General features: G+C 42.6%; 1 protein-coding gene across 19 annotated transcripts in view; it reads right to left on the bottom strand.

The window, feature by feature from the left end:
* The window catches only part of RBFOX1 (RNA binding fox-1 homolog 1), a 1,681,944-nt gene that overhangs the window by 86,576 nt on the left and 1,571,175 nt on the right, over window positions 1-24,193 (bottom strand). For all 19 annotated transcript variants that reach the window (XM_040256528.1, XM_040256446.1, XM_040256394.1 and 16 more), the window contains 2 exons: window positions 23,981-24,034; window positions 4,465-4,545 (listed from right to left, as the gene is read on the bottom strand). In XM_040256528.1, the coding sequence (XP_040112462.1) occupies window positions 4,465-4,545; window positions 23,981-24,034 (135 nt within the window). The remainder of the gene's footprint in view (window positions 1-4,464; window positions 4,546-23,980; window positions 24,035-24,193) is intronic.

Genomic DNA, 24,193 nt, shown 5'->3' with positions numbered 1-24,193 from the left:
TAGGGTGCCATTCAGTTCAGTTCAGTTCAGTCGCTCAGTCATGTCCGACTCTGAGATGGTATAGCCTAAAAAAAGAAAGTTGCTGAGACCTAAGGGAGCCTCAGCTTTGGGGGAGAAGGCTGGATTCTTAGAGAAAGAAAAGCCACACTGTTCAGACCTCCAAGACGAGGTCCCTGACTCTCAGCCCTGTAGATGTCAGACCTGGAATCAGGAAAAGAATCTTAGGTGATGGTGCTTGGGTCCCCAGACTACGTGTGCGCACCTGTAAGAATGAACCCTTTGTTTCTGGCTGAATTATTTATAGAAAATACGATATGACTTTGTAACTAGAATGGACTCCTTGATCTGGAAAAGTAAATATAAATGAATGATTCATAGAAGTCAGCTAACTGCAAACAGTCCAGCTCCAAAAGGCATTGTTGATTCTGAGAACTAGAACAGAAAGGAAACCTCAGCAACATGTCTTAGGGAGGGATGGAACATCTTTATATACTCAGAGCCACTGCCTCAAGATGGGAACTTGGAACTCAAGTGGAAAAGGAGGGGTCTCAGGGTGTCTGTCCTTACAAAGTATCAACCGAAAAAAAACCAAAAAAACAAAAAAACAGTTGCGCTTGTTGATCTGAATACCTTCCCTGAAGGAAGTGACAAGTGAAGATGCTTAATGCAAGAAACTAGTTTTTGTGTGGCTTTGTTATGGGGTAGTAGGGTTAGCTGGGCTTCCCAGGTGGCTCAGGGGTAAACAATCCACCTGTCAGTGCAGGAGGCCTGGGTTTGATCCCTGCTCAGGAAGATCTGCTCAGAGAAGGCAATGGCAACCCACTCCAGTACTCTTGCCTGGAAAATCCCATGGGCGGAGGAGCCTGGTAGGCTGCAGTCCATGGGGTCGCTAAGAGTCAGACACGTCTGAGTGACTTCAGTTTCACTTTTCATTTTCATGCATTGGAGAAGGAAATGGCCACCCACTCCAGTGTTCTTGCCTGGAGAATCCTAGGGACGGGGGAGCCTGGTGGGCTGCTGTCTATGGGGTCACACAGAGTCGGACACAACTGAAGCGACTTAGCAGCAGCAGTAGCAGCAGCAGGAAGATCTGCTGGAGGAGGAAATGGCAACTTGTTCCAGTATTCTTGCCTGGAGAACCCCATGGATGAAGGAGCCCGGTGGGCTACAATCTATGGGGTCACAAAGTGTTGGACACAACTGAGAGACTGAGCCCGTATGCAGTAGGATTAGTTATTTATTAATTGTTTTCTTTAAAATGATTATATACTAGGTATATGCAAGGACTGGAGAAGGCAATGGCACCCCACTCCAGTACTCTTGCCTGGAAAATCCCATGGATAGAGGAGCCTGGTGGGCTGCAGTCCATGGGGTCGCTGAGAGTCGGACACGACTGAGCGACTTGACTTTCACTTTTCACTTCCATGCATTGGAGAAGGAAATGGCCACCCACTCCAGTGTTCTTGCCTGGAGAATCCCAGGGACGGGGGAACCTGGTGGGCTGCCGTCTATGGGATCGCACGGAGTCGGACACGACTGAAGCGACTTAGCAGCAGCAGCAGCAGCATATGCAAGGACATTTATTTTCTTTAATATTTTTGAAAAATTGCTATCAATGTAAGTACCCAACAATGCAGTGGGTGGATAGATTAAAATATAATATCATTAAACAATAGATTATTATGAGGCCATTAACATATTTTCATAAAGTGCATCTGACATGATAATAAGTGAAAATAATAGGATGAAAAATGTGTAGGTAATATGACGGATCGTGCAATTTAAAACTGAAGGGTCTTGGACACACATGATGCAGTTTCTATAATTATTATAAATTTTTTACTTTAAAACTCCAGGGGAAAAAAGTCACATTATAACCAGTGACATGATATTGCCATTTTGTATTTTCAATAATAAAACTGACCATTTAAATCAGAGATCAGCACACTTTTTTGTAAAGAGCCAGGCGGTCAGTATTTTCGGCTTTTGTGGGACACCTGTGTCTATCATCATAGGTGCTTCCCAGGTGGTGCTAATGGTAAAGAATCCACCTGCCAATGCAGGAGACATAAGAGACGGGGGTTGGATCCCTGGGTGGGGAATCACCCCTGGAGGAGGAAACAGCAACCCACTCCAGTATTCTCGCCTGGAAAATCCCATGGACAGAGGAGCCTGGCAGGCTACAGTTCATGGCATTGCAGAGAGTCGGACACAACTGAGCTATCTTGTTTTCATGTCTGTCATATGTTATTTTTTGGTTTTGCCTTTTTTTTTTTTAGCCCTTTGAAAAATCTAGTAAGTCATTCTTGGTTTACCAGCATTACAAAAACAGGATGGGGGTTGGATTTGACCTTGAGGGTGTGGTTTGCTGATCCCCAATTTAGATGATTTTATGTCCCCTGTATTTGCTACCCATTTATTAATTTGGAGAATTTGTGACATATTTTTATGTTTGACATTTATGACACACGTTTTCCTCAAGTCACTTTAGAAGACCAATTCAAACTAGACCTTTCTTGGAGTTAATTTGTCTGTTTGTTTTTCATTTTTATAAAGGAAAGTGAAATATACATATTACATAGAGAGCCACATCCCCCAAAATGGTAGCCGTCAGCCCATGAGGCTAGAGGAACATTAATTAAAATTTAATGAAATTTAAAATTCCATGCCTTGGTCCCACCCACACCATGTACTGAACCATGCAGATCTAGAACACGTCATTCTAGACAGTTCTATGGGACAATGGTAGAGAAAACCCCAAATAATATACCGTACCCTATGGTGAGTTTTGGGTCACCCTCTTTCCTACAGAAAATGAAATGTATATAGAAATGTATATAGGTTCCATGGAAAGATGATAAAATTTAGCATCAAATGGAGTCAGAAAAACAGACAATGGTTGAAAAATCTCCCCAAGTTCAAAAAAAACCACATCCTGGCTGTGTGATATCCTAGCTGTATGATCCTGGGCAAATCACTCCACTTCTCATTGCCCTCCACCTCCTCAGCTGAAAAACAAATAGGGTAATACCTACCTGGTGCAGACTATGAGGATTAAACAAGCTTGAGCCTGTGAAAATGTGCAGTAGATTTCTAGTTCTAGGAGACAGATGCAATTTACACTGGCAATGGGGCAATGTTCATAAATTCAGGAAGAACCATTTCTTGCCCATATGGTTAGATTTGGGCTTCTCAGGGAACACAGAAAAATACCTTGCATTTAAGGACTGTCAAAGCTTCTGCTGAAGATTACACTCTGCTTGGGAGAAACAACTGGGACGCCCCCATGACCCAGTGCCTTCAGGGACCCTCGGGTTTGGCTTCCCGGTGACTGTTTCTAACCTTTGCCCCGACAGCGAAGAGTTTGGTTTGTCTCAGCCTTTGGGAATTGAGATGCTTGACCTTGGTACCTGGTAAAGATTCCCCTCAGTCTCTTATCCTAATTACCCTGAGCTGTTGCCTCTGACCCCCACCCACCCCCTCCTCTAGCTGATCTCAGAAGCAGCCCACCTCCCCTCTGGCCTCCAGACTCACTCTTGATCATCTATCCCAGTGGGGACCCATTGGGAAGTTACGGAGATTCCACAGGGTGTAGACACATTGTATGATGGGAAGGTCTTTCGTGGCTGTGCCAAGGGACTGTGAGGAGGGGTCAACCAGCTGGAGAACCATGGTGGACTCAGCGAGACCTTGAATTCTTCAACCTGCTCTGGGAATTGGGGTGGGAGTGGGGTACTACATCTCCACCCTAGAGGACCCATCCCCGGCAGAGGAATCCTTGGTCTTTCCTTGCCAACACTGTGATCTCTTCTTCCACATTGATTTTTCGGTCTCCTCCTTCTAGGAATTTGTGGCTATAATCATGTCTATTAAAGTGCTTTTAAATTATTATTTCTCTCCCCCACCCCCAGTTAAATGGGGGAGAACCACACATTCCTCTCATTTCCTCCTCTTCAATGGAATCACAAAGGATAATACAGCCTTGCAAACAAGTCTCCAGCCACAGGCTAGTGGTATTTCCCACCATGAGAACACCATGCCCACAAGCACCAACCAAGCACCTTTTGCGAGGCTAGGGTGCCACTTGGATGGCCTGCATATTTTATGTAAGTTATTTTCACATACATTTGCAAAGCTGTGATAGAAGGCAGGCAACCAGCTATGCCCTCCCTCCCACCCCCCTGCCCCCAACCCAAAGCCCAGCGTCCCATCCATTGGCCCCCATTCTGACAAAGGTCTAACAAAGAATGGCTGGGGCAAGGATTCAGAGGTAATGAGCAGAGGGGTTAGATGCTAAGGCAACAGGGAAAAATGGAGACATGCTTGTGAAGATCAGCTTCACCTCGCAGAAAGCCAGAAGGGAGGGTGGTGCGGAAGGAGGGGGAGAGAACTTACATGGGAGGGAAGGAGATTAGACTCAGATTTATATCACAAAACAAAAAAGAGCCACGCGAACGGGCTTACTTGCGGAAGTATATACAAGTGAACTGGGGGCACTGTACATGGAAGATCCCTCCTGGTTTGCCTGGCACAACAGCACGGTGCCTACGGAAGAGAGAGAAAGAGATGGTATCTGGTTTGGGAACAGGCACGCTTGCTACACCTGGGAGTCATGGCAACACAAACGAGAAAGGCAGAGAAATGAAAACACAGCCACACCCCCAAGTGTAGGATGGGGACACCCAGGGAAGCCCCCTACCTTAGTCGGAGGGGGTTGGTAGGAACCCACCACCCAGCCCACCACATGCTCGTCTTTTCTTTCTCCAGTGGGGTTTGGTAGTAGAGCCTGGTTTCAGGTCAGGAATGGAGGCAGCATGGCATACTCAAAAGGGAGCTTTAGAAATATCAGAGATGGGACTTCCCTGGTAGTCCAGTGGTTAGGACTTTGCCTTCTAGTGCAAGGGGTATAGGTTCGATCCCTGGTCAGGGAGTTAAGATCCCACATGGCTCAGGGTCAAAAAAAATCCAAAACATAAACAACAGAAGCAATATTGTAACAAATTCAATGAAGACTTCAGAAATGGTCCACATCCAAAAAAAACAAAACAAAAAAAAAAAAAAAGAGAAAGAAAGAAATACCGGGGAGATGTGGTCAACAAGCTTGATGCAGATATTACTTAGCTGTGTGATCTCAGTAAGTCACTGTACCTCTCTGTGCCTCGGGACTCCCATCTGGAAAACGCGGGTGAATATACCTACCTCCAGGAAGGGTTATGAAATTGTATGTACTACTGGAGATGTGCTCAACTGAATACGTGGTAAGCACATGCATTGATTTATTTCAAGAAAATTTTTCCTCTTTCCCCCATTTTAGTTTTTTCTGAATCATTTCTTCAGGGGAAAAGCAGAAGTAAGGCAGGGGAAGAAAATAAATGCAACTTGGCCTTCCCTGGGACCCACCCTGGACCCACCCCGGACCCAGGAGAAACTACCTTTGGCTTCTGCATTTTCAGTTTCTTCCCTAAAGCTCTGTGCCGTGCAGTGTCTGAGGCAGCTTCCTAAGCCTGCTGACCATGGTGCGCAGCAGTGATGCCTCTCCTGCCCCTGATCTAGAGCAAAGGACCCTGGGATTGTCCCTGCAAAATGGAATTTTTGCAGCAGGGACGAGCAGTGGCATCCTACGATATCTTCTCAATCTATGACTTCCTGTGGAATGACCACCTGCTCCAAGGATGACCAGGGTCAGGAATCTTTCCGGTTATCAGTCCTGCAATCCTGTGGCCATGAAGCTCAAACTCTGAGATTTTGCGAAGAATGAGCGAGACTTTTGAGGACCTGTAAGACCCTTGCTAATGACGGATAAGGGCTCCTGGGGTTTCTGTTCCTTTCCTTGGCTGGGCAAGGTCAGTTGCCTCCACTTGATCCTCTTTCCTCCTGTCATCCTCGCCACTGGGAAGCCATCTCCCAGGAGAAGCAGCCCTGACTTCCCATCAACTCACCGATATCCTTGGAGACCTGCCCTAGGAAGGGCTTCCGGAATCCTCTGTCGTCTTTCCAAACTCAACGAGAGGGAGTTAGAACCTCTAGAGTGAGTGGTGTGTGTTTGCCTGCATGCTTGGTCGTGTCTGACTGTGACCCCACGGACTGTAGCCCACCAGGCTCCTCTGTCCATGGGATTCCCCAGGCAAGAATACTGGAGTGGGTTGCCATTTCCTCCTCCTTTGGTGCCCAGGTTTCCAAAGAAAAATAATATAATTGTAGCAAAAACATATCCAGAAGGGCATTTCAGTATCATGCAGTTAAGGACTTAGGGACAGTTTTCAATACTGTGCTCTGTGACAGAGCGAAGCCCTCTGGAACACCACACAGATTCTCTCTGGAAAGCTAAATTCTGGAAGTGCATAATGGTGTTTTCCTCATTTTCTTATGCTGTGGATCCTTAGAAAAAGATAGAAATAACTCTCGATGTTCTCTTTGAAAAAAAAAAAATCTTTATGCGATGATTTTGACCTTTGTAAAACAAAATCCATACTGTCACAGGACTTCGTTTTTATTTTATCTGAAAACATTCTCCAATTTAATTTGCAAAGTATTTATTGTAGGTTCTCTTAGTACTTCGTGACCTTTTCTTACAAGATGGTTTTGAAGTAAAGAAAACCAAAGAAGCATAGAAGAACACTGTCACTTCCATGTATTTTTAAGTGTGGGCAGCTAACATGTGTTTATTTAAAAAGTCAAACAGATAACAGGGTACAAACAGCAGTATAAAGAGTGTGTACCATATATATACTTATGACTGATTCATGTTGATGTATGGCAGAAGCAATATAATATTGAAAAGCAATTATTCTTCAATAAAAATATATTTTTCTAGAAAAAAGTGTTTATAAGGTCATCAAGGCAGTTTGAGATAACCTATATGGGAAGAAAATCTAAAAAGAGTAGATGTATGTATGTATATAACTGAATCGCTTTGCTATACAGTAGAAAGCAACCAATGATGTAAATCAACTATATTCCAATAAAAGTTTTTTTTTTTTTAAGGCACTTTGTGATACAAGGTTGACTGAGTTTTCTAACTAGTCTCTTTAACTGAGTCTCTGATCTGCCCCTGCCATCACCCCCAAATATAGACCCACCACTTCCAACTACCAAGAACTGATGCTGATGTTGGTATTTCTCAGACTTCTATGCCTCTGCTTATAAATTCCTTAGAATTTAAGGATGGCAGGTATGTTCAATTTATACCAGTATCTACCCATTCCATTATCCATCTATTCCAGTATCCATCCACCCATTAGTAAGGAGAAACCTTTCATCGAATTTCAATAGTATCTTTTTCTATTAGCCTGGGATCCTCTGGGTCATTCTTGACAGTTTGCAGGCAGTTACAACCACTAGGTCAGCCTCGGCAGATGGGATGAAACCTCTATTCTATTCCTGCTCTTCTTGTTGTTTAGTGGATAAGTCGTGTCCAACTCTCTGAGACCCTGTGGACTATAAGCTGCCAGGCTCCTCTGTCCATGGGATTTCCCAGGCAAGAATACTGGAGTGGTTGTCACTTCCTCCTCCAGGGGATTTAGGTTAAACCATATGAAACTGACTTTTCTTATGTCAAAGATGGTTGAACATTGGCAATTACATGTGGTTCAATTGGGGGAAAAAAAAAAAGGCTATCCACCTTGACCCTTCTTCATTGTTTAAAAGTCGCTTCTCTTCCCAGTCCCCAGGGGTTAATTAATCACTCCATCTTCTATGCTCCTATCACACTTAGAAATCTCCCTAGTAGATCCTTTGATATGCTGTATTACAGCTTTTTATTTACATATTGTCCCCAGCTACAGATAATCCCCCTTGGATCAGAGCCAAATCATACTCATCCTTTTATCCCCGTGCATGCACGTTAAGTCATTTCAGTCGTGTCCGACTCTTTGCGACCCTGTGGACTGCAGCCCGCCAGGCTCCTCTGTCCGTGGGATTCTCCAGGCAAGAATACTGGAGTGGATTGCCATGCCCACCAAAGTACCTGGCTCTCAGAGGGATTCATGAATGTGATTAAATGATAATGTTTTTAAAGACTTCCTCATTTCTGTTATCTTTGATAAAAACAGTGCTTTTCCCAGCCAACCATTCTGCCCCTTGTTGATAGCTGGGGATTTGCGTGCCTACAGGTCTCACTTGTCTCCTCCTCTTTTCTGGTTCTTTGAAGGTTGACTCACCCAGTTTAAGTGAAACCTGGGCCGCCTGCTCATCTGTTTCCTGCAATGTTGATGACTCTATCTGCAACTGGCAGGGACCGGGCTCCGTGTGACCGACCGTGATCTTGGGATCACTGGAGCCTTTGGCAAAGCCTGTTACTTGGTACTCAGAGTGCCACAACCACCAGCATCCCAAAGTCTGGCAAGATGTACATCCCCAGGGCCACTCTCAGGCAGGATTTGGCATCTCCCACAGGGGCCTGTGAGCCAGTATCCACACCTTAGATGGGGTAGTTCAATTCTGCTTCTCACATGGAGATTCCCCACTCCATAAATGAGTACAGAAATGAGTACAGAAATGGTACAAAGGACCATTTCTGACCTTTGGAAGGGCAAGAAGAAGCCCAGCGGGAGTGTCTCCTAGCACAGAAAGGAAGGAGAAAGTGTCTACATTTTTTTTTTTTCTCTCTCTGCTGCCAACCCTTAGGTGATGAAATTGGACACAAGCCAACTGGAACAAGGATGCAATTTCACACCTCCAGGTCATCACACAGACTGGTCCTTCTCCCTGGAAGTTTCCCTTCCCACTCACTTCTCCTCCTCCTAGAAACCAGATCTATTTGTCTCCATCTGGCAGGTGGTAAAGAACTTGCCTGCCAAGCAGGAGACATGGGTTCAATCCCTGGGTCAGGAAGATCCCCTGGAGAAGGAAATGGCAACCTGCTTCAGTATTCTTGTCTGGAGAATCCTATGGACAGAGGGGCCTGGTGGGCTACAGTCCATGGGGCCACAAAGAGTCAGACATGACTTAGTGACTGAACAACAATCAGCAGCCCAGCAGAGCAATGCAACGCTCTGCAGATGAGCTCAGAGTAAACCAGGCCCTAGGCCATCTCCATAGATTTAGAAGAAAAATGAAAATGGTTACATATCTTTGGTCTGAATACTTCTGTGGGCAGAGGCAGAATTGACTTACTTTTCATCCCGACCCTGTGGTCCATTGACCAATTTTGTCTTTGCTTGGGAGCATTTCAACATCAAAGTGTACCTCACTTCTAGTCTGAGCTAGTCCTGTCAAGTTCTGTGGAGGCTGGCTGCAGAAGAAGGCATGCAGTCATCCATTACACAGTCCTAGAGAGGTCACCCTTGGTTTCTCATCCAGAAAAAAGACACACATATTCTTTGCTCTACTGTAATGGACTGAGTGGTGGTCTCTCAAAATTCATACACTGAAGTCCTCCACCTAGTAGCTCAGGAGATGAGTTTGGAGAAAGCATCTTGAAAGAGGTGACTAAGGTAAAATGAGGGTAGAACCTAATTCCAACAACTGATGTCCCCATAAAAAGAGGAATTAGGACACAGACTCAGAGGGCAGACCGAGTGGAGACAGGAGACAGGAGAAGATGGCCATCTACAAGTCAAGGAGAGAGGTCTCAGAAGAAGTCAAATCCTGCCAACTCCCGAATCTCAGGCTTCTAGCCCCCAGAACTGTGAGAAAATAAATGTCTATTTTTAAAGAGATGGTACCCAGTCAATGGTACTTTGTCATAGTAACCCTACCTTAGCCTTAAGGACCAATAATGAAATATCATGAGGGTTCCCTATGAAGGGTCATATAAGAATCAAACTTCTGTTCTCTTTAGAGACCTGGGAGGTAGCCATGTGGTCCCTGCCAATGGAGGTAACTGCTTCCAGCTGACAAATTTATCCAAAGCCCCGAAGGGCTGTGGACGATTTTGGCTTTTATAGTTATGCATTTTTGAACATAGACTAGCATTGAGCTAATCCATGTAAGCATATTTTCACAGCTAATACCTAAAGCTTTTATATATGCCTGAAAGATGAGCTTCTCTGAAGGGTTATGGGAGCATTTTACGTACCGAGGTATTTCCATTTAGGCATATAGGCTGCAGAAAATGCAGCATGTATGTTTAATTCTTATAAATCAAATCATGTTTTAATTGTGCCAAGGGATTTCCATATTTAAAGGAGCCCTGGAGTGAATCTGCCTATAGTGTAAATAATCCCTCATTCCAATTTATTTAAGAAGTTTTGATTTTCCTATTTAGAAACACATCGCTTTTTTCTTTTCACTTTTTCTTTTGACAAAATTGCAGAGAAAAAGGATAGTACATCAGATATCTGTACAATTTTCTCCCTGATTCTTTATTGTTTAAAAAATGTAATGACTCGTTTCAATTTATTCTCCTGCCTCCCAAATTTAGGCTAATAGAGGATTCTACAGAAAATATTTAATTGACTCAATACGATAATAAATATATTGGATCCTCATATGTTACAGTAACAGTTCCAAAAACTGCTTATTGAAGACTTGCTATGTGCCAGGCAAACTCTCTCAATCTTTCCTTTGGGTTATCCCCTAATTTACCCTATAAGACAAGTACTACTATCATACCCATTTAACAGATGGGGATACTGAGAAACTGAGAGTTTTAGCATTTTGCCCAAGGTTACACAGACAGAATTATTGTGGTGCTAAATGCAAAATAAACCAACGGGATTTCTGGACCCATGGACTTAAGGCTAATCTTTTTTTTCTAACTTTTTATTTTGTTTTGGGGTATAGCTGATTAACAATATTGTGATAGTTTCAGGTGAACAGTTCAGGGATTCAAAACTAATCTTTTAAATTAGGTGAAGGCAAGCTACAGATTTTTAGCCAAATCTGGCCTACCACCTTTTTGTATGGCCATGAGCTAAGAATGATTACATTTTTATATGACTGAGGGGGAAAAAAAATCAGTACAAGAATAATATTTGGTGATAGGTGAAAATTATATAAAATTCAAATTTAAGTATAAATAAAGTTTTATTGGAACACGACTATACTCATTCACTTGCATCTTATTTATGGCTGCTTTATGCTACAATGACAGAGCTAAGTAATTGCAGCAGAGAACATGTGGTCCACAGACTAAAACATTTGCTGCCTGGACCCCTGTAGGGCTTCCCTGGTGGCTCAGATGGTAAAGAATCTGCCTGCAATGCAGGAGACCCGGGTTTGATCCCTGGGTCAGGAAGATCTCCTGCAGAAGGGAAAGACTACCTACACTACTATTCTTGCCTGGAGAATTCCATGGACAGAGGAGCCTGGAGGGACCTTTACAGAACATGTTTAGGGACCCTTGTTCTAAGGTCTACTTTCTATTTGGAACAATACTACAAATAATTGTCTTTCAGGACAGCCTTAGCCCCTTCCCAGGAAGTGGGCACTAAAAATTTCAGAAGGTATCATTTTACCAACATTTGCCAGCATTTTTTAATGTTCTTTGTTTTGTTAAAAATGAATATCCCCCCAAAGGGTTTGAAGACATGTTCTTTTTTTCTAACACTTCACCCAAATTTCTTTATAATTCCCTGTTGTTTGAATGGAACAAGGAGAAATATGGTCCCATAAGGCATTTGTGAAAAGATAACAATTCAAATAAAAGAAAAATGATGAAAATAAGTTTTATTGCCTAAAGCATTTGGCCTTCTGGGTCATAGGCATCAGTATATAGATAAGAGTCATCTTAGAGCCTTGCTTCTCAAATGCTAATATGCACTGAATCAATGGGCTGGGCCAGAACACTTTTTAAATGAACTTTCTGATCTAGTAGGTATGAAAGAAAGTGAAAGTGTTAGTTGCTCCATCATGTCCCACTCTTTGAGATCCCATGGGGTGGGGCCTGAGAGTCTACATTTCTATAAGCTCTCAGGGGATTCCAGGATTACCAGCAACAGTAACATGATAACGAAGAGACTACAGGGTGTATGTGTGTGCTCAGCGCTCATTCGTGTTTAATTCTCTGCAACCCCATGGACTGTAGACCACCAGACTCCTCTGTGTATGGGATTCTCCAGGCAAGAATATTGGAGTGGGTTGCCATTTCTTCCTACAGGGGATCTTCCTGACTCAGGGATCGAACCCAGTCTCCTGCATTGGAAGGCAGGTTCTTTATCACCGTGTCACCTGGGAAATCCAAGAACTATATAAACAATCTTAAATACAGCTGATGTTAATAAGACTGATAAGATGACACTGAGTTTCTGTTCCTGGTCCAAGTATGTTCTACAAGCACTGGAACTTTTTTTCTTATTAAATCCACAAGGAAACTAAGGCTGAGAGGCAGAAAAACATCAGACAAAATCGAAATCTGAGCCAGCCTGGCATGACTCCGAAGCTCAGATTCTCTCATGAAACTTATCAACAGTGATACTTGATTTAGAGTTGATAACACATCCTCTCTAACCTTGGAATGATAAATAATCCATGTGCGCGTGTGTCTGTAACTCAATTCATTGTGTCTGACTCTTTGCAACCCTATGGGCTATAGCCCACCAGGCTCCTCTGTCCATGCAATTTCCCAGGCAAGGCCTGATAAATATTCACCAAACTCATTTCAACAAAACTATGTCTAAAGATTCTGCAGTCATCTTCTGGCTGAAAACATCTGACTCTTCCAGGCTAAAGATGTTATTAACATCTAGAAGCTCCTGATCAACTTGAAGAATCTGCGGTAGGGTTTTAAATCCAACCAAGGAAGTCTGTGGGGAGGTTGTATCTTCTGTAGATAAGAAAAAAATCCCACTTGCAAAATAGAAACAAGACATGGAGGAAGGAAACAGAGGAGAAATAGTGAACCCTTAAGCTCAGATAAAGTAGCTGGCAAAGCATGGTTTTCGGAAACTTTCAGGCTTAGTTTTGTTCTCTAGCTTTGCTCAGTTTTTTTTGGACCTCATCATTTAATAACCTTGAGCCTCCAGTTTTCATATCTGTCAAACAGGGACAAACTATCAATTTCATTGAGTACTGTTGTAAGGATTAAAATGATCACACAAAAGGGTTTGGCAAACAGTAGCTAATCAGTAAGTGATCTCAGTAACAATAATGGAAATAGTAATTACTACTATTTGGAAGCTCACAATAGGATCCATTGGTGACCTATTTTGTTCTCTTGGTTTTGTTTGTTTAACAAAGTAGTAGCAAATTGGTAACTACTATTTTATTTTGATTGGGGGCTTCCCTGGTGGCTCAAGGGTAAAGAATCTGCCTGCCAATGCAAGAGACACGGGTTCCATCCCTTCATTGAGAAGATCCCCTGGAGAAGGAAATGGCAACCCACTCCAGAATCCTTGCCTGGAAAATCCCATGGACAGTGGAGCCTGGTGGGCTACAGTCCATGGGGTCGCAAGGAATCTGACATGACTTAGCGATTAAACAACAAAAACATACTGTTTTGATTGACCAACAACATAATGCTAAATGTAACAGAATTAATAGAAAACATCTTAAGACTGGGAAGTAACTGCAAAACACTTGGTATCTCTTTCAATTTGCACATTTCATTTACCTATCTCACAGCCTCCTCCTGAAGATATTGTAGTGTGCAGTCTCTGCTCCTGAAGATATTTTAGAGAGCAATCTCTGCTTGGGGTTAAACACAAATTACAAATTGTGCTTTGGCTGGAAACAGTGGTGTTTACAAGTGTCTGCAAAGGAGTTAGATGGGTTTTCTCCCTCTCTGCCTCTCATCTTCTACGGTAAGAACCTCTAGTCTACCAGGCTTCTCTGTCCATGGGATTTTCCAGGCAAGAGTACTGGAGTGGGTTGCCATTTCCTTCTCCAGGGGATCTTCCTGACCCAGGGATCAAACCCAGGTCTTCTGCATTGCAGGCAGACGCTTTAACCTCTGAGCCACCAGGGAAGTCCATATTCTACGATGCTATATGAGTCCAAAACACCCAAAAGCTCTCCCTGGTGCCCCCTTCTTATACTTGACCTCCTATTACAGGACTGGATTTTAGGAGGAACTGGGTGTACTCATGGGATGGTTGTAGAGATTCATCTTGAATTTCCTTCTTATCCCAGATTAGGTTTAAATCCTGACCTCTTTCTTTTGGTGAGAATAAAAACTACTTCAACTTTGAATCTCTCAAAGAGCACATGCAGGCTAAGTTGCTCAGTTGTATCTGACTCTTTGTGACCCAAAGGACTGTAGCCCACCAGGCTCCTCTGTCCATGGGATTTCCCAGGAAAGAATTCTGGAGTGGGTTGCCATGCCTTCCTCCAGGGGATCTTCCTGACCCAGGGATTGAACCCACATCTATGCCCCCCTTTTACCATTAGCACCACCTGGCAAGCCCCTCTCAAAGAGGAATAAGGTATATAAACATGCCTCTCACACTACACACACACACACACACACACACACACACACACACACACACAGAGGCTGACAACAAGCACACTATTTCACCTGGTGAAAATTGGTTTTGAAAATGACAGAGAAGTAATATAGTGGGTTTCAGTCTTTACAATACCGCATGTATCAATATATCAAACAAACACTAGAAACATACAAATAAACTCATATTTTTTTTCAGAGGAAGTATCAGTGATATTGGGGTGTTCTTGTTTTTCAAATGATACTGAGTTTAATACAATTATGAGTGTACATCGATTAACCTTTGCATCAGATTTAAATGTATAACCCATTAACTAATTTAATCTCTCTCTCAAAAAAAAAAAAAAAAAAATAACAGCCGTTAGCATTATTCTCTGAATAATCCTTGTTTAGTTTCCATAATGGTATACAGCTTAATGAAAAACTCATTAGGATGTATCATGCAGCATAATTAATTCTGGCTGATTCTTTTGGTGTTAATAGCTAATGCAGATGCTGGATTCCATTTTCCATTGGCTTTATTAATTTTTCATAAACCAATATTTTGACTGTAATGGGTTGTAACAGTTCCATAGAAGTTCTGGAATTGCATTAACTGTCATCAGTGCAGTTAGTCTAAGTAGGGTTTTGCCATTTATGTGTTGGTTCTTCAACACTACATTTTTTAAAAAGAAAAAGGGACAACTTCATTTTATGCTTAGAGAGTAAGTATATACATATAATTAACATAAAGTATATTAAACAATATTTGGCCAATTTGTCTCTATTTATACAACAACTTAATTGCCTGGGCTAATAACAGTGAACCATAAATTTTGAAGGGAACACTAAAAGTGGAAAGCAAAACAAAAAAATCTTAGAAACAAAATGGTTTATGACAGAATGGCAGCTCAGATTAAAACTTACAGAGAAAAATGAATCAATCTCATTTTTTAAAATCTCTGGTAATTTGCTTTCTTTCCTAAGAAAAGTTTTTAGATTAAAACTAGGATACATTTTATCAATGTAACCGCTTTGGTTATTGAACACCATTTTGCTATCCTGGGGTCTGTCAAGAAGCCAGTTTCTGGGACTGGTGACCAGTCACCAATGTGTTCTTACATCTTTCAGTCTTTCAGGGTTAATCCACATATATTCCTCATGATTAGATTCCTATTTGTTTTGAATATAGATCTGGGTACTAACTCATCACTAAGTGTTCTTATTTATTTTATTTTATCAGAGCTTTCAATAGGTGTGTGTGTCTGTGTGTGTGTGTTAGTCACTCAGCTGTGTTTGACTCTTTGTGACTCCATGGACTGTAGCCCGCCAGGCTCCTCTGTCCATGACTCTCCAGGCAAGAACACTGGAGTGGGTTGCCATGCCCTCCTCCAGGGAATCTTCCTGACCCAGGGATCGAACACAGGTCTCCTGCATTGCAGGAAGATTCTTTACTGTCTAAGCCATCAGGGAAGCCTTTGTCAACCCTCAGAAGATAAACCAGAATCCAGATTACGGTATTATCAAGTCTTTGGCAACTTTTCTCTAGAAAGTCCTTTCTGATCTCAGTCATTCCTTTGCAGCCTTTGGAGAAACCTGATTTTGCCCCAGTAATTCCCATCTCAAATGAACATCAAGTGCTTGTATTATTCTTGTTTCTTTTTAGAATTTCTCAATGGATTCTGAAGATAAAGGTTGAGAAACTCCTTTGTACACTACAAAATTCCTTCTTACTCAGCCCTAAAATGCCTTTCTCTCTGCCTTCTTTCCTGGCAATCTCTTACTTATCCTTTCACAATTAATTTATGGCACCCCTTCTAAGGCAGAGAGCCTGGCTATTTTCCAGTCTTCCAGGAGGGACCGTTATTTATTATGTGTGTGCACGCATGCTCAGTCCCTTCAGTCATGCCTGACTCTTTGCAACCCTATGGACTGTAGCCTGCCAGCTTCCTTTGTCCATGGGATTCTCCAGGCAAGAATATTGGAGTGGGTTGCCATGCCCTCCTCCAGGGGATCTTCCTGACCCAGGGATCGAACCCATGTCTCCTGTGTCTCTTGCATTGCAGGCAGATTCTTTACCACTGAGCCACTGGGAAGCCCATTATTTATTATACCTGAGTTTGAATATTGCTCTGCCAAATTCTGGAGGGAATCACTGCTACCCCAGTGCCCACCACAGTGCTTGATGTTTCCTAGGTCCTTGATGCTGTTACTCTGATATAAAGGATGAGTTAAGGGAAGCCAGTGGTATGTGCGAATTTATTCACAGCCTCTCTCTGTGGCCCTCCCTTGATGGACATCATGTAACTGAGTGACAGCCAGCTGACCTCATGGGTTCGTGCAGTATTGTGTAATTGCTACCAAGTGCAATGCTAAACAGAAATACAACGCCTCCCCAGGGAATAAGTTTTGTATTTATTTCTGCAGGGGATCTTCCCGGCCTAGGGATCGAACCCAAGTCTCCTAAATCGTAGGCAAATTCTTAACTGTCTGAGCACCAGGGAAGCCCTGAAAAGGGTTACACTCATATGATATACAGATTCTTCACATACTAGTTCTGTGATTTAAATGAATGAGAGAAACTCTCCGTGAAACCTTGGTTTCATAATTTCTATAATGAAGACAAGGCTATAACATTTATATAAGAATGGGAGGAGAGACAGAATTTGGCACAGAGGAAGTGCCCAAAGTTGGCTTATGTTGCTGACATTTCAAATTGCTGAGTATATTGATCAGGGCAGCCTAGAACTTTCCTTGTGAAATTTATCCAGAGCCACATACCTGAACCTCATCTTCCTCCCATGGGCTAAAGGTGGGGCATCTCCTACAAGGACTGTCTCGTCACTCCTCGCTTTGGGGGAAGCTCGCCTTGATGGCCTTTCCATGCAATAGAATGGGGACACGTTTATTTAGGAAATGCCATTTGCAGCACATAAGCAAGTTCTAATCCTATTTGAAGATCAAAAACGCCCACAGGGCTCCATCAAAGCTGAGCTGCAGTCCCTCTGTGGGACAGGGAAGGATGCAGATAAAAATTAAGGCCAAATGTGGGCTGGGCTGGGATGAAATCTGATAAGACAGATGCAGGGTGGAGAGGGGAGAAGCACAGTGAATTGCAACTGAAAGGGGAGGCAAAGGTAAACAGATGTACAAGATAAACTCTTTGAAGTGGAACATTTCCAGGCTGAAAATCCTTTGCTTGGGGACTTCAATCTGGACTCTTCTGTTCCAGTTCACTGGAGTGCACTGCACTGGAATCTGGCAGATGTGTAAATTATACAAAATATCACCGAGCCAAAGGTCACTCTCTGCATGAGGAGCAGCTCCTCACCGCCATGGCTCTGAGGCCAGGCAGGGCTGGTCCTCTGGTTGGCTACAAGGAAGTGTAGAGCCGTAGAGGGGGCATCCCTGGTGGCTCAGCGGTAAAGAATCCGCCTGCCAATGCAGCAGAAGTAAGTTCAATCCCTGGGTCAGGAAGATCCCCTGGAGAAGGGAATGGCAACCCACTCCAGGATTCTTGCCTGGAGAATCCCATAGACAGAGGAGCCTGGCAGGCTATTGTCCACAAGATCACAAAGAGTCAGACACAACTGAGCAACTAAGCGCATAATCTTTCAGGATGCTAAGACCATCACCCAAAATGGGGCATGCTTGGTACCCAGTCTTTTGGTAGATTACCCCAGGCCCAACCCAAAGTCTAGGACTGTGACTAAATTTTTCAACAGCAACAAATGTCAGGCTAACCCAGATTCTGGACAAATCTTACTTTTGTCAGAAGCTACTGTATCCAAATTTCAGGAAAGGAATTTTAAAGAAGTCCATCCAAAAGTGAGGCTAAAGGTCATTCTATTAGTTGTAATGGACTCAACAAAGTCAAGTGGGGGTAGAGGGGCAGCTGGCAGGGAGACCTACATCTAACCTTCTTCTGACCCAATTCTTAGGTGAATCATGGTTCACAGTGGCCAAGAGCTCACAGAAAACCAATACCTTGGTTCAGGTAATCCAAGGTCAAATACAGCTGCCCTTTCGAGATGTGCAATCTCACAGTGCTCATCCATCCTCTTCATTTTTAACCTTTATATTGAGATCCCAATCCTCTTTCCCATCACCTAGCCTGGTATCAAGTCATGTGGCCCGTGGCCAGGTTTGTGCTGATGTGGACACAATCAATCCAGGCGACTTCAGCGATCACACTAATCTCTTATATTTCTATCTTACCTTAGAGTCTGCGAAGTTCTCTTATACTCATTATTGTATCTGATCCTCCCTATGACCCCAGGATAACCTAGTTTTCAGACCTGGCCACTTTTCAAATGTGACTTTGCAGCCAATGTATGCCCTTCTGGGAGTATGTGCCATTTTGTTTCACATTCCACCCCCCCCCCCCCCGCCGCCCCAACCCAGAAAGATTTTTTTGCTGAAGGAAGATCCACTCGGGACCCCCATCTTTCCCCCTCTCCCCACCGGCAAATCCACTAATGATAATAGTGTCACTTAGACTATTGTTCATCGTCATCTTCAAGGTCTCCAAGTTAATTGGCTCAGTAGCTCTCTCCTTTTGATTTTGTGTGTTTCCAGTCATCAAAGCCTAACCCTATCTTAGATCTGCAGTGCATTGGAAGGTCTTTTCCTTTCTCCATTGATCACGACTTGTGGAGTAATTTAACTCTGTTCCAATTTTCCTCTGCAGGCGGGGTGCTCCCCATCCACGGAAGTCAGTTATGCATGTTCAAGTGGTGCACCTTATGAATCTTGGTAAGCTCTGCTGCCTTATAGCCCCACTGATGGAATATTTAATCACAGAAATGAGTTGGCAGATATGATAAACAGTGCGTGTGAGCTCTGTAGCCATCTTACCAGCAACTAAGAAATGGATGAATTTGCCATTTGTCAGCACTGTGTCGACAACTGTGTATAGCCTTCTGTTATTTATTTTTATTTTGTTTCACTTATGTGTGAAGATTAAAAGTGCTTTCCATCAACAGCTTTGTTGGCTTGATATCATGATTATCCCTTAAGGATATAATTAAAAAAAAATCTCTTGTCACAATGACAGGCAAAGTGTTGAGGTCTTTCCCTCAGTGTTGAGATCCCTGTTGAGTTCTCTTAAAAATCTTATTTCTAATTACACTAAGTAACTTGAGAAATGTTATTGGCAATGGGCTTCTCAGGTGGTGCTAATGGTAAAGAACCTACCTGTCAATTTGTGAGACTCAGGTTTGATCCCCGAGTCAGGTAGATCCCCTGGAGGAGGGCATGGCAACCCACTCCAGTATTCTTGCCTGGAGAATCCCATGGACAGAGGAGCCTGAGGGCTACATCCCTAGGGTTTCATACAGCCAGACAGGACTGAAATGACTTAGCATGAGCACACTGGCAACAGATATTTGCAGATATTCTACTTCTATTTAGTACCTTCAATTTTATTTTGACTCTAAAATGGGATGCTCATAGAAGCTGACTGGAGTCTTTGAAACTCACCTGGGCTTTTTTTTTTTTTTTTCTATTGACTTATCAATCATTTGTCATGAGAATACGCCTCAAGGAGTCTGAAGATCATTAGGCTTAGAAAAAAAATCATCAATGCTGCTGCTTAGTTTTATAGAAAAACACCCACTTGTCTTTGGAGGAGATTTATATACGTTCATAGAATATGCTGATTTAGGTATATCTGCTTCTGGAGACTGGTACTGGATAAGCATTTAAAAGAGTCCTTACAGGCATAACTTGATGAGAGTTCAGAAAAACCACCCCCAGTGAAAGACCTTTCATAACAGGTTTCTAAATGGTTCCCCTGGAACGTGTGTTCGAGGGAGAGTGTGTGTCATAATTTATCAAAGCAAATTAATACTGTTCAGCTAGTAATTAAAGATCCTCATTAAGGGGTGTAACTGTTCTCCCCATCCCCACCGTGCATTAGCAATAAGAATGCACTCAGGGCGTCAAGAGGGTATAGACGAAAATCAATAACCTGCCATTTTATAATTAAAGAGAAAATAAATGTTAGGGGAAAGTCCACTAAATTAGGAAAATTACCTTAAGGAGAAATTGAAAATATTGATTTTAATTTACAAAATATGTGGACTTTTCCTGCCCCATTCTGGGAGACAATTGGAGGCTGGGTTGTTAATTCTGTATAAGCTTCAGAAAATCAATGATTATACTATGGGGATATGGTGATCTTTGTCATTAATGCAAAAATCTTTTATATAGAAATGACTAATAAAATAAGGCTGGTTCTCTATCTCAGGTAGATACAGTGCTGACCTGTGAAATACCCACAGCAAATCAATGACATGGTCTTCATTTCAGCTCTGGGGCACATTCAAAATTCCAAGATAAATCCTGACTATTTTTATAGTTGGGGAAATTTCGAATGCCCCCTAGATTCTTAGTCATGGATATTTAAATGGATAACATAAGGCATTATACCTGGTTATGGAAATGAATACGTTCTACGGCTCTGTTTTGCATCTTTGCATTCCACACACACAGGTGTCTGAAATTTCAAATGGAAGCTAGCAGGATTCTCAGGGTTTATGGGTCTTCAAGTATTTCAAAAAAATTGTTCGGGAGTGTTGAGTTTGCGGCAACATTTTCCCAGATTTCTGAATATCATGAACTCCGGCAACCCACTCTAGTATTCTTGCCTGGAGAATCCCATGGACAGAGGAGCCTGGTGGGCTACAGTCCACGGGGTCACAAATAGTCAGACACGACTGAGCACCCATGCATGCACACACGCACAGTCTACTTACACAGACAAACATACAGGCAAAAAGAGACAGCCTCTGGTTATGAAGGACGGCCCAGATACCGGCCACATCAAACACAAATACTCAGATTTCTCAAGGAACATTGACTTATCTGTCCTCCCCCCCACCACCACTTTTATTTTTAGATTCAAGTTTACTGGAGCAGCCCATAGAAGTAATTATCCAGTTGTCCAGGCTCCTGAAAACTTCCCCTGACACAACCAGTTAATACATCTAAATATGATGGTGGAGTCCCTGGAGGAGGAAATGGCAACCCACTCCAGTATTGTTGCCTGGAGAATTCCATGGACAGAAGAGCCTGGCGGGCTACAGTCCATGGGGTTGCAAACAGCTGGACACAACTGAGCAACTGATCACAAGCAGCATGCATGGTGGTTGGAATAATCCAAAATGATCACTTCATTTCTCTCTTTAATTTGACTTATTTGGACAGAGTAGTAATGCGATCTACTATCAGAAGGCAAGCTCAGTAAGAATGATGACTTGTAACATTCATAAAAAAGAAAGCAGAATAAGCTGGTTGCAAAGAACACAGGCTTTTAACTTCATTTCTAGCCGGCTTCTTACCAGCTGTGAAATCTTAATCTCGTGATGCAAACCCTTTGGACTTTAGTTTCCACATTTGGGAAACTGCTGTGAGGATTCAAATACATTAATGTAGGTAAAGTGCTTAAAACAGTGCCTGATCAAAAAATACTCAGTCAATAGTAACCCTTATAATAACTGATTCTTTCCCTGGAGTCCAATGACCTGACTTTTGAGGCTGGGCCCAGGGCTCATTTCAATGGTTGCTCTAACACTCTAAGAGTTATACAGATTCAATTATTCTTATATGTGTAAGTCATTCTGGATGGTTTCTTCTGAATTAACAACCTCTTAAACACTCACATACATGCAAAGAGGTTTGAAATCACTTGTACGGGAGATATTGGTGTTTTCCTGGTTGCATGAGCCAAAGGTGAACAGTAATTATATTGCATGGGGCTGAAAAAATGCACTTTCTTCTCTCTGATTCAACTCACACATTCATACTCTACCTCCTCATAGGACAGTGTCAAGCTTCCTGTTCTTGATCTCATTATTTTGGGGGAGAAGACATACACATTGGCACACACACAGAGAAAATTTGCCACCTTTCTATTCTAGCAACTCCATCTCACCGGGCACCACCTGCAAATACACAGAGGCTGCTTTCCAACTTCCTCCTTGCCCTTTCAGGAGATTTCATTTCTTTGGAGCTTTGGACAACCTCAGAAATATCTGTGCCCCCTGGATTGGATACCCTAAGCCCTGAAGCACTAGGCCTCTCTCACATTGAGAAGAGAATCTTTTAGTCTAGTGGGTCACCCAGAATTCAGCAGAATCAGCTCTCTGTTAACTTTTCCCTTATGCCAGAGAGGTGGGGCATTAACCGATTTATCTGTATTTCCCCAACATTTATATGGTGCCGGTTATGCACCAATACTCTTCATATATCAACCCATGTAATTCTTATTGTGAGTTTGTTACTACCACCAGATGAAGACGCTGAGGCACAGAGAGGTCAAGCAACTTGCCTAGAGTCACACATCTGGTAAGCAGAGAAACCAGGATTCCATCCCAGGGTGCCTGAGAGTAACATCCATGTTCCTCACTCCGCTATGTGTCCTCTTGGGAAGCGGATCCCACCACAGAATCATGGAAAGTCTCAAAGCTAGGTCCCTCCCGCTCCCTCCTATAAAAGTCAGCACAACTATTTCACTATTAGAGTCCCTTGGTGTATCCCAGGCTTGTAATAAAATTCACACATGAAGAACAACTCCAAACACTGTTTAAAATCTGGAACTCAGCTATCATGTCGGGCCTTTCCAGATTTACCATCTTTTACAATCAAGTTGGTTTTTGTGCTAGAGCAGCTATTGAAGTTTCCTATACTCCTTTGTCATCCACTAAGGTCAGTGTTGACTTTCAGGAAAATGACTGATTTAGAGCATTGCAGAAGAGAGAAAGCAAGGGGAGTGGCTTACCATCAAGAGATTACAAAAGAGTGGATATAGACCAATGGGTCATTGATTTCTCCTTATTAAAAAACAAGGGCCACATTGAAGCAAGACTTCTTCTCAACCTCTACATGGCAAATCTACTAAGGTTGATTAGGTTGAACATCCCACATGTTCAATGCAGCTTTGCTCATGAGCAGGAAAAATAACTGGTAGAAGTTAACAGGCAAAGCCGAGCAAAAAAATAAAAAACCAGTCTCAGCTGCTGTTGCTTCCAGGTTACTCTCTCCCCAAATTTGATGACCAAGTTTTCTGGGACAGAGGATCTGAGTGGTAGTTGGTGGGTGGCAAGGGATGAGGAGAAAGATATAGACCCTTGAAGGCAAAGCAGAGAGAAAGGGAACCACTACGGAACATTGATTAATGGAGAAAGAAGGAGAACTTAACTTTCCTAGTTTTCTAAATAATTCTCTTCGCAATTCCAGCTCACTGCCACGTGATTGGAATAATTAATCCAATTCTCTGCTTTGCCAAGGGAAAAAAAAATGCAACTCCAAATGGAAAGGTATGGGTAAAACACATATCCAGGCACATTGAAAGAAAACCTGCATGAACAGCCGTCCATTTGTTCAAAGGCTCTTGAACAAAATCTCAATGCTTTTTTTGAGGCAAAATCTATTAGACACGTCACAAGAGGCTGTGGCCCCATACTTATATCATAATGTAACTTACATGATTCCCCTTTATATTTTTTAAGATTTTTTTGAACACTTTTGGTTTTGCCTTAAAAAAAATCATTCAGAACTTGGGAGGATAGGAATTTATTGGTTCAGATTATTTGATGAAACCTACTCTTTATGGGCAGGCAAAGCACATTTAGCAAAGACAAAGAAAACATCATGCAAAGAGAAACTCTTTACCTGCATAGAATTCAGGACTGTACACTGCACCCACAACTGGATTCAATTTCCAGCCTTAAAACAAATACACAAAAATGTTATCACATTTGAGGCAACAACTCATATCATTGCAAGTTAACCACAAGTCAAATGGGTTGGCATATTATTTTTTAATGGATCTATGGCCTTCTTTGATTTTCTGCCTGCACACGTTAATAGCATGGAAACTACTGA

This window comes from Oryx dammah, unplaced genomic scaffold (assembly GCF_014754425.2).
Source record: "Oryx dammah isolate SB20612 unplaced genomic scaffold, SCBI_Odam_1.1 HiC_scaffold_2, whole genome shotgun sequence".
NCBI classification, from domain to species: Eukaryota; Metazoa; Chordata; class Mammalia; order Artiodactyla; family Bovidae; genus Oryx; species Oryx dammah.
This window is presented reverse-complemented; position numbering and strand designations above follow the sequence as displayed.